The 11,405-nt window shown below is 33.0% G+C and overlaps 1 protein-coding gene across 7 annotated transcripts; it reads left to right on the forward strand.

Annotated features, from left to right (window-relative positions):
* The first annotated feature begins 690 nt into the window (after window positions 1-690).
* LOC306844094 (TATA box-binding protein-associated factor RNA polymerase I subunit A-like) lies at window positions 691-8,634 on the forward strand. 7 transcript variants are annotated; one of them, XM_079376004.1, is made up of 12 exons: window positions 691-979; window positions 1,065-1,231; window positions 2,462-2,575; window positions 2,680-2,878; window positions 2,968-3,083; window positions 5,194-5,352; window positions 5,433-5,499; window positions 5,608-5,731; window positions 7,739-7,893; window positions 8,052-8,145; window positions 8,267-8,322; window positions 8,449-8,591. In XM_079376004.1, exons 1-11 carry the CDS (start codon window positions 853-855, stop codon window positions 8,295-8,297), a joined length of 1,353 nt encoding a protein of 450 aa, XP_079232130.1. In that variant the 5' UTR covers window positions 691-852; the 3' UTR covers window positions 8,298-8,322; window positions 8,449-8,591. The 7 variants fall into 7 exon arrangements, with proteins under 7 accessions (XP_079232130.1, XP_079232129.1, XP_079232126.1 ...); XM_079376003.1 differs by having other exon boundaries at window positions 8,452-8,591; XM_079376000.1 differs by having other exon boundaries at window positions 8,267-8,306; window positions 8,384-8,591.
* Window positions 8,635-11,405: the final 2,771 nt, after the last annotated feature.

Below are 11,405 nucleotides of genomic sequence, written 5' to 3' on the forward strand. Positions count from 1 at the left end.
CTCAATATTTAGATTTTTTTGCACCCTCAGATTCCAGATTTTCAAATAGTTGTATCTCAGCCAAATATTGTCCTAACAAACCATGCATCAATACTTATTTATTCAGCTTTCAGATGATGTATAAATCTCAATTTAAAAAAAATTTACCCTTATGACTGGTTTTGTGCTCCAGGGTCTCATAGGGGTAGAGTGGGGGGAAACGCCCCCCTTAAGGATTGTGTCATTTTTTTGTAATGTGTTCAGAAAAGTTATCATAGTTTTAGTGACAATGACCATTTATGAACCAAGTATGAAAAATGTCCAGAGTTTTCATGTTATTAGATTTTTAACAAAAATTTGATTTGTGCCAAGGTACCTAATGCTAACTTGAAGTCATTTTTAAATGTAATGTCCAAATATTTTTATTCAACCAACTAGTTAAAATATATCTGGATTTGATTGTCAATATAGTACATAGTTACAATAAAAATGTATCTTGACTTTATCTTGTGGTTATTTTGGGAAAAACAGTAGGGGGGCGTTTATGTATGCATGTACCAAGAGCTCCTGAAAAACACAACAAATTACTTGTGTGTTTACACACACTTGGCGAATAAAACTAATTCTGATTCCGATTCGGATTATGTAATATCGATGATAAAATATGACTGTTGTCCTCCCGTGCTGCAGGTGGCGCTGTGAGCTGCTCACGCTCTCCGCTTGTTTCGGTGAGGGAGAGCCCTGCTGGCTCACATGTTTAGAGTTACACTCGAATCAAACCGCGTTTATTGAGTGCTGTTTATAACTTAATTGAATCATAAGGTCTTCGTTATACTTTCCAGAGGAAATCAAGTGTCTGTGAAGCAGTGCGCTATGGATGATATAGAAACTGAGCTCAATATCGCAGCAGCGGCCGCGGTTTCTCAGGAGGATGCGAGCAGAGATCTCGAACCGATTAAACAGGCCCTTTTAATCCACCAGTCTCATCCAGACCCCAGAGGTGATGTCCTGATGATATCTCATCATATTTATTGAGCGTTTATGCGGTCTAGGGAACTCACTCAAGCAGGTGTGTTTATTTTCAGGTTTGCTCACAGCGGTCGGCGCCCTCAAGTCCACCAGAAAGTGTCTCCATCTGATCAGAGAAGCGATGCTGAGGCATGACTGGCCGGAGGCTGCAAGCTATTATAGCTGTTACATTCAGTCTCTGGAGTCTGTTGCTGTTCCCGAACTGCATGCAGTAGTTTCTGAGGTATATCAGACCGTAGAACACTGTCTAATCAACTTGTTAATTATGCATTATGAAACCAGTCCACTTTTCTGGCATATAAAGAAATCATAGCCTGTCATATAATGTTAGAAAGGTGAAACATACAAACCTTTTTGGAATAAAGGTTTAGCTTTATTTTTTTAAAGAATAGCTTCTCTATTTTTTTGTATCTATTTGTTTTCTTTTATTTATTATACAGTTAACAAAAAGCAAAAAAGGCCTCTAACACTTCTTTTTCTATTCCATCTGATTTCTTTTTATTTATTATATAATTAAAAAAAGGCTAACTGAGACTTGTCACAGCACTTGCATATCATTGCTCTTTTGTTGATTTTGATTGCTTCCATTGTCCTCATTTGCAAGTGTCTGCTAAATGTAAACTAATATATTTTCTGTTTTTTACAACAATATTTATTATGTCTTCAGACAGAAATGTCTGGTGACTAAATGCTAGACCATTAAAGGAATAGTTGATAGAAAAATTGCTCAGCAATGGATGCTCTGCAGTGAATGGGTGCCGTCAGAATGAGAGTCCAAACAACTGATAAAAACATCACAATAATCCACATCCATAGCTGCTGTTTTAACACAAAGGTGATGTTCAATCCAAGTAAAAAATGATAATGTGCATTTGATCAGATATAACTGGAGCACAAGGTTATGAGATGCATTAGGTGAATGCTTGGCTAAAGAGATGTGTCTTTAATCTAGATTTAAACAGAGAGAGTGTGTCTGAACCCCGAACGTTATCAGGAAGGCTATTCCTCAGTTTGGAAGCCATTAAGGCATTTTTAACTTCTGACTAAAATATGAGTCCTTATTAACACGTCCTCCTATTGTCTCTCACATGAAAATCCACACACATATTTGTTTAGAGCTGTTTTGGCTTGTAAACGCTGCTTGAGCTGTGCAGATTTCTCTCCTGATTCAGACCAGACCACTTTTTCACTGGAGGAAGTGTTATAATGAATCATGGACTCGTATTTTAGTTTGAAGTTAAAAAAGCTTTTGTCTTCTCCAGATGTTAACTGATGGACTGGAGTGGTGTGGATTATTGTGATGTTTTTATCAGCTCTCATTCTGACGGCACCCATTCACTGCAGAGCATCCATTGCTGAGACACTGATGCAGAGACACATTTCTCCAAATCTGATGCAGAAACAAACTAATTTAAAACGAATCACTAACAGTTTACATGATTTTCTCCATCAGATCACATGGCGTTTAGGGATAGAAATTCTGCATCATGTTCCAAATTCCAGCCCTGATGATTTCAACGCTTTTTATGAACAATTGAAAAACTTTGGTGTCAGACACTACTCAAAGGTATGCATTGCATTATAAACATCCAGAGCATCATTTTAGCATCATGTACGCTGCTTTGTAGCTATGCATTTGATCAGTAGGTCATGTAACTTGTCATGTTGTAGATCTGTTTGGAGCATTGCTTTCATCTCCTGCTGAACAAGCAGATGGATGAAGCCAAACGGCAGCTGTTCATCGCAGACAGCTGGAGATACGGCAAGCAGTCGATCGCTCAGGCCCTGATAAAAAAGCTCATCCGCGCCTACTGCGGTTATCTAGATTACCTTATCTGGTGTGAGAAGAAGCACTCTGCATCTGAGAGCGGTAGGTAGATCAATAATTTTGCATTAGACCGGATCTTTTTTCTTGCATCTGTCTTAAACTAGGTTCTCTGTCTATGCTTTCGGTGTTAGAGGAGGCCTGCAGCAACCGTGAGATTCACAGCTACTTCAGACAAGCTTCTGTGACGCTGAAGGAGATCATCAGTCAGCCCGGAGTCTGGGATCCTTTCGTGTTGAGTTACATTCATGTAAGATTACATTTTACCCTGTGTGAATTGACTTGTTTCAGGTTTGTTTAGACCAAGGGGACAGTTCTGTCGTCATTTACTCACCTTTGTGCTGTTCAAAAGAGATTTGTTTGAAGAAATCTTCATGCAAAGCAAGCCTTAAAAAAGACCAAATGCACGATGAGAGTAATTCAGTAGAGTCTTATACTGTAATAAACGAGTTTAAGTTGTTTAAATGTAGTGGCTGACCGATATATCGGCCGATATTTGGCATTTTTCAAATATTGGCATCGGCCGACGTGTTTGAGGTGGGACTTTTATTTTGACGGCGCTGAGAGGGGCACATTCTCCCTCTTGTTTGCTGTCATAATTAACAGCTCTGTCTAATACGGATAGAAGTCTGTCTAATAATCACATAGAACTGTTAAACTTTCTCGTTTGTCTTCAGTATTCAGGAAATGCTCATTTATATCATTTAAACAAATCTTTGAATGACTAATGAACATTTAATTTCACAAACCTTGCAGACTAGTCAAATCCAGCTGTGAGATCTTATAAAGTGTGTATTTGTATCCTGCATGATCGTGTGATCTCTGTGTGACGGTTGGTCCGTGTGACTTGAATGCGGACAGGAGGAGAGTTCAGCTTCACTGGAGACGCGCGATCGACAAACTTTAAACTCGTGATTTAAAATTATGCTGCGCATTATGCATTTGTCCACCATCATATCATGTCATTTTCACTGTGTGCTGTATGTAAAATGAGTGTTACCTTGGCTTTATTTGAAAATGCACACAAACTTCCCAGAATACTGAAGTGCCCCGTTGGTTACGGTGTTTACTTCCTTTTTAATTATATTTTTATTAAATGTTTATTTGCGAAAAATACTTTGTCGTCTAAAGTGTAATTATCTTTATTTTACACACTTATTTTTTAAATCCATTTTCAAATGGTTTAAAATAAATAAAGTTATATCGGCTTTATATTGGCCACCCTGCTTTCCATGATATCGGCATCGGCTGTCAAAAAAACAATATCGACCACTATTTAAATGAATGTGCATGCACGAATCAGATTTGTGAGTGAATAATAGCTTATATTTTAGTCTCTTTGTTACACAAAAGTGTTGTGACTTTAAAAGACTTGGAAAATAGTGAACATGTTATATGGATTATTTTAATGTTCTGTTTCTTCAAAAGTTTGGGGATTTTTTTATGTTTCTGAAAGGCGTCTCTTCTGCTCATCAAGGCTGAATTTATTTGATCAAATACAGTATAAAATTTTGAAATATTATTACAATTTAAAACAGCTGTTTTTTATTTGAACAGGTTTTAAAATGTAATTTATTTCTGTGATCAAAGCTGTATTTTCAGCATCATTCCTCCAGTCTTCAGTGTCACATGATCTTCAGAAATCATTCTAATATACTGATTTACTCAAGAAACATTTCTGATTATTATCAATGTTTAAAACATTTGTGCTGCAAAATATTTTTGTGGAAACTATTCACATTTTTGTTTGTTTTTATAAAAAAAAAAATTAAAACATTTATTCAGCTAGGATGCATTAAATTGATCAAAAGTGACAAAGATATTTATAATGTTACAAAAGATTTATATTTCAAATAAATGCTGCTCTTTTGAACTTTCTATTGATCTGTGAATCCTGAAAAATAAAATCTATCACAGTTTCCACAAAAATATTGTGCAGCACAACTGTGTTCAACATTGATAATAATCAGAAATGTTTCAGTAAATCAGTGTATTATTATGATTTCTGAAGATCATGTGACACTGAAGACTGGAGGAATGATGCTGAAAATACAGCGCTGCATCACAGAAATATATATATATATTTTTTTAAATTGTAATATTTCAAACAATTCCCTGGATTTTGTTTTAAGCAAATAAATGCAGCCTCGGTGAGACTTTTTTGCCAAAAGCATTAAAAAATGATAATTTTTCTAAAATGTTGACCAATAGTTTTCTTCTTCCAGAGTCTTTTCAATCTTACAGAGCCTAAACCTTAAAATAAAGGTAGTGTAGAAAGTAATGATGTGGACAGGATTTATGTTTTTGTTTAAACTAACTCGTCTTGATCTCCTGCTGTCTATGTGTGTGGACCGCTGCAGATGCTGGAGTTTTACGAGGATGAGGAGACTGCTCTTCAGGTTCTGGAGAATAACGCTTACAACAAGGAGTTCCCTTTGAACCCCAACGCTCATGTTTATCTGTACCAGTTCCTCAAGAGACACCAAGCCCCACAAACCAAACTCATCAGCTCATTAAGGGTATGAAACCATTCAGTCAATCAGGAATATATGAAGGTTCTCATTAAAATGACTCCCATGTTGTGGTTTGTGTCGCTCAGATTCTGCACTCTTTAGTCCCGAGTCACGAGCTGATGCTGGAGCTCTGCTCGCTCCTGCTGCACACCAGTACGTATGGAAACTAGATGGATTTCTAGACATTGCAATGTTCTTATAAAGACCGACCAGTAATTGACCAGTAAATTTGATTTAAATGAGTTTCTGCTGCTTTTCCAGAGCAAAAGAACGATCGAGAAGAAGCTCTCACCGTTTCCATGGACCTTCTGGAGTTTTCCAGCTGGAAATGTGACATGAAGGCTTGGAAGTGTCTTCGGAAAATAATGAAGGAACTCAAAAATAAGTTAGTTATTATTAATACACCATATATAGTACATAAAATAATTTGCACTGGATCAAAATTGCATTTATGAGAGAAAGATAAGTTGCATCAGCTTCTGAGTCTCTTTTTGTTATTAAATTCATAAATTATGTAAACTACCGACAATATCTTTTAAATTTTATGGTGTTCAGAATAGGAGTGAAAAATATAAGTATACAACAAACAATTATGGTGGCATTCATTTTAAGCAACATCTCTAACATATTTATATGTGTGACATTAATTGCATATTAATTTGTTATTTTTTTATATATTGTTAATTGCATATTAGTTTAAAAGTATCTAAAAAATTATGTATTTTTTTATAAATATAAAATTCTAAATAAAACATAAATAAAAATTAAAATGTAATCTTATTAACTATTATATTAATGACTATGAAAATATTAATTATTTATTGAATTATATATATATATATATATATATATATATATATTAGTGCTGTCAATCGATTAAAAATTTAATCGCGTTAATTAAGCCAGAGGCGACAGCGGCAAGGAACCAAAACAAAAAATGGAGAAACCTGACACGGACTGAGAAACAGAATTAGAAAGAAACAGACTAATATTAGCGTAGATGCCATTCTTCTTATGATGTAGTGAGTACATCATGTGTTATGAGGAGTGTTCCCGGTTCCTGTTGATCTAATTAATGCAGCCTAACAATCCTTGTTAAAAGACTAAAGAAATGTGTCTTTAATCTAGATTTATACTAAGGGAGTGTGTCTGCCTCCCGAACAGTATTAGATAGATTGTTCCAGAGTTTGGGTGCTAAATAGGAAAAGGATCTGCCGCCCGCAGTCGATTTTGATATTCTAGGTATTATCAAACGGCCAGCGTTTTGAGAACGCAGCAGACGTGGAGGACTATAATGTAATAAGAGCTCGCTCAAGTACTGAGGCTTAGGGCTTTATAAGTAATTAACAAGATTTTAAAATCTATACGATGTTTGATAGGGAGCAGTGCTGACAGAACCGGGCTAATATGGACGTACTTCCTGACTCTAGCTGCTGCATTTGGACCAACTGTAGTTTGTTGATCAAGTGTGCAGAACAACAGAGTTTAGCAGTAAGAAGTTACTCGTCATCCAGTTTTTATATCGACTATGCATTCCATTAGTTTCTCAATTTATATATATATATAAATAGGTTGTTATATCTGTATATATAAATACTCACACACACAGTAAATATTTTTTAATATTTACATGTATATATTTATATTCTTTATTTTATATCTAAATAAATTTAACAAATATAACATATTTTCTATAAAATATATTTTTGTATTTATATATACGTAATAAATATACACAGAACACACACTATGTATGCAAAAACTTATTTTTTTTATTTTGGATGCAATTAATTTGATTTTAATTGCAATTAAAATAATTGCATAATCATTTGTCAGCACCAATATATATATATATATATATATATATATATATATATATATATATATATATATATATATATACAATTAGATTTTTATGAATGTGCCAAAATATTTTTTTTTTTTTTTTTTTATGAATGTGACTGTTTTTTTTTGTTTGTTTTTTTTACTTTTTTTTTTTAGATCTGCTGTAACCAAATCGGACTGTATAATAGAACTGTTTTTAAAGTATAGTCTGAGCTCTCATTATTCAGTAGTATTAGCGGTAGTAATAATAATAATAATAATAATAATAAAAGTAAGGAACGCATACATGCAAAAATACATACATTACACTGTTATATCTTGTTCAAATTGTAAACTTATTGATAATATTTTGTCACGTTCATAAAAAGATCAGATGGCCACCCAACAAGAAGAGTTGGAAACACAAGTTATGTGCACAATTATGTTCATTATATAAATCGCATTATATACATTTCTAAGGAATCATTAGGAAGTCACCGCATAATTCTGATGATAAATGTGACTTTTATGACAAGCAGTGCTTTTGTTTCTTGTGATGTTGATTCAGAAATTGCATGGATGCTGTGAAGAAGGAGTGGGACGTCAGGAGATCGCTCTGGCTTTCCTTACACTACAGATCCTACATCGGCCGGAAGGACGCACGCGAGAACGTCCAGCTTCTCATGATCAAGAGAGATGTTTTGAGGTTTATGGATGAAAACAGTAAGTACATGATTATTATTTCTGATTTGCAGAAAGTTTCAGTTCACTTAGTAGAAAGAAAACGGAGGCTTTATGAGTTTAATGTTGCAGATGATTCCTGATATGAAGTAAACCTTGTTTTGTTTGTATGATATGTTAAATATGTGTTCTGTTTGCAGACAGAGAGTACTTCAGAATCGCTCTGAAAATTGAGAGAGAAGGTAAACCAAAGAAAAAAAGACTCCGGGAGAGGAAAGAGAGGATGGTGAATAAGTAAGCTTTGTTTACTGTGTAAAATTGAGATTTACCAGAAAGCATTTCAACCCAAATCTATATGTTTTCATGTTATGCATGTTTGATATTAATTGCATTTTATATTTTATATATCAATCAGGGCCAAGGAAAAGAAGACTCTCAAAGACTAAGAAGTCCAAGTAAATTTTATAATAAGTGTGTAAATTAGCGATTTTCTAGGTTTTTACCTGAGCATGTTTGATTGTGTATGCAACAGGTGATCGCTGTGAATTAAAGGACTGGAAGTGCAGTGAACTGACTGTCGGTCTTTATTGTGACCAGCAGGGAGCGCAAACGCTGTGTTTCTCAAGCCTGATGCTTTCCAGGAACCACAGCCTGATGAACATTTCATATTCGATTCTTTACAAATCATTTTCAGCAGCTTTTGAGATGTTACAAGTGGATTTTCTCTTGTCCAGTTAATTAAAAAAAAATTAAAAACAAGAAATCTAAATGTCATTTATATATTACCTCTATTATTTATATAAAAAATATCATTATTATAATGTATTGATATTTGTTATTTATAGATATACTGTTTACATATCTATATATATATTTTATTTTATTTTAACAAGACAAAACTGGTTAAGAGTACAATAAATATGGTCAAAAATAAGAAAACAATGAAAAAAATTTTTTTTTTCTGAATTAAAACTATGATTTAACTTCTTTTATTCTAGTATTTCATCTTATACACTGTACTTGTAGTTTTTGTTTTTAATTGTTGTGAAATATCATGCATGGAATGCCGTTGAAAGTAGATGAAAGGCATAAAATCAAGACTTTTCTGACTATAAACCGTGAGTGGCTTCACAGTGGGCTGTATAAATAGATTTAGACAGCAGACAGATGGCTGTAATAACAGCGTGGTTTGTGGGGAGATTGTTGACAGCATCTCTGTCACGTGTAGCAGGTTTGCGTCTTGCTCATGACCATCTGAACAACACTTATGCTGAGCAAGATGTTCATGGACTCTGAATCACGAAGGCAATGATGCAGAAAAATACTCTTCAGATCTCAGAGAAGATTCAGCTTCATTCAGATCCAGATGAGTTTTAATCAGGCGTACAGGTCCATCATCAGCAGTCCAAAAGTTTTTATGGTTGGAGGGAGAAAAAAAAACATGCCTAGGTCACATTTTGCCACATAAAATTAAATAAAAATGTCATCAAATTTGGATAAAGAAAATGTATTTGTTGTCATTTGTATTCATGGCAATGAAACTAATTTAATCTCCAATTTATGTATGCATGTATGTAAAATTAAATTTCGGTAATGCAGTTTTATTAATAGTAATTTTATTAATGTTTTTAAAGTTTAATACATCTAAAAAAAAAATTCATAAATTTTTATAATAAAATAAATGCAGCTTTTGTGGTCCGACTAGCATCTTTGAAAAACATTTAAAAAACATCTTTATTATTAATAATGCAATGTGTAAATCGGCATAAAATATATTAAAATATTATAAAATGTTTTTGTGAGCATAAAACTGATAATGTGAGCATAAAAGATGTCTTTGAAAAACATTAAAAATTCTTTATTATAGAATAATAATAATGTAAATCAGCATAAAATATATACTTTTTATTGTGAATAATTATAAAGATATCTAATTATAAATATAAGGATATGTATTATGCACATTTTAATAATACTTGCATGATATCTTTCAAAAACAAACAAAATATTGTAATGTAAAGCAGCATGTTTTATTTTGAATAATTCATAATATTAGTTTTTTTTAGCATAGGTGAGTATGAGACTTTTCAGAAATATTAAAAAATCATAATCATTCCAAATGTTTGACCAGTAGTGTACACATATTTGCATATTTAAATATCATTTACATTTGATTTGTTTTTCCATGTATTGTTGCTGTAATGAATCCCCACTGCCTTTAATGATGCTGATTGAAATGCAAACGACTGTGTTACAGTAACGAGACTCTAATGAGAATTGTCATTGAGAATAATGAAACGAATGCTACTGTGAAGAAAGGGCCTCAGCAAAACACCTCTGCAAAAGAGGAAGTGGTTGTTCGTTTCCTGTTCTTCAGGCCTCTAAATATCACACCGCATGACGTCAGTTTTTCCACTGACAGACTCTCACATACACACATCTAAATATAATTTTATGCTTCTACCGGGGCAATAAAACAAGATCAGGAGAGGCGAACGTAAAGTTAGTCACCTCAACTTGCACTTTACCTCATTTTAACAACTAAATCTATCTTATGCTTTCTATTGTAAACACAAGAAATCATGAAGTGTCAAACCTCACCTGACTTTGGTGAACGTTACACTATTCACTGCTCGTGAGATCATGAATAAAGCTCACATTAGTCACAGATGAATCATTTAGAGATGAAGACATGATATAACATTTGTGACTGTGGCCTTGCCCTTATATGTGAAAACAAGGTCTCTTATAGATGACTCTAAACTACAGTGTGAACAGCAGTCATGGGCTTTATATGGGGCTCCACTCAACAGCAGTCCATCCCAGACAAATCAGTCTTATTTTGCATACACTACATAACCTTCGTTATTAAGTCATTTAATGTTTTTGAATGTTTAGATCAGTAGCTGATTTGCATTCAAATATGGGTTGTTGGTACATAAGTCATAGTTTCATAATATTTGAATGCATTAAGTTTAGTGTTGGATAATGTTTGTTATAGAATCTGTATAATGTTGACATTTTCATTCTTAAAAATTATTACAATTTATACAATTATCATACAAATATTCTCTTTCTGTATTTTTTTAGTGACTTTTAATTTTGCCTTTAGTTTGTTAACATAAGAAATGACCCTACAACATTTATATTTTTTATATTTTAATATATAGTTTATATTTTAACATTTTTATTTTTCAGCATTTTTTTACACAACGTTTAAAATTCACATTACACAAAGTTTTACCTCTTTCTGTTTGTATTTTATTTGTAATAGGTTTTTTTAGGGTTTTTTAACATTTTCTTTATTGTATTTATTTATTTAAAATGTATCTTTTATATTATAATGTTATTTTATATTTACATTTCATTTTTAAGGTGTTGACATAATGATCCAAAAACATTGTCTTTTTTCATTATTTATTTATTTATCATTTTTATATTTTATTTTATTTTTAAACATGGTAAGTTTCACATTACACAAAGTTTTACCTCTTTCCGTTTGTATTTTATTTTTTGCCTTTCCGGTGTTCACATTTAGTTTGGTAACGTGTCCT

This window comes from Barbus barbus (genome assembly GCF_936440315.1).
Source record: "Barbus barbus genome assembly, chromosome: 24".
Classification (NCBI taxonomy): Eukaryota; Metazoa; Chordata; class Actinopteri; order Cypriniformes; family Cyprinidae; genus Barbus; species Barbus barbus.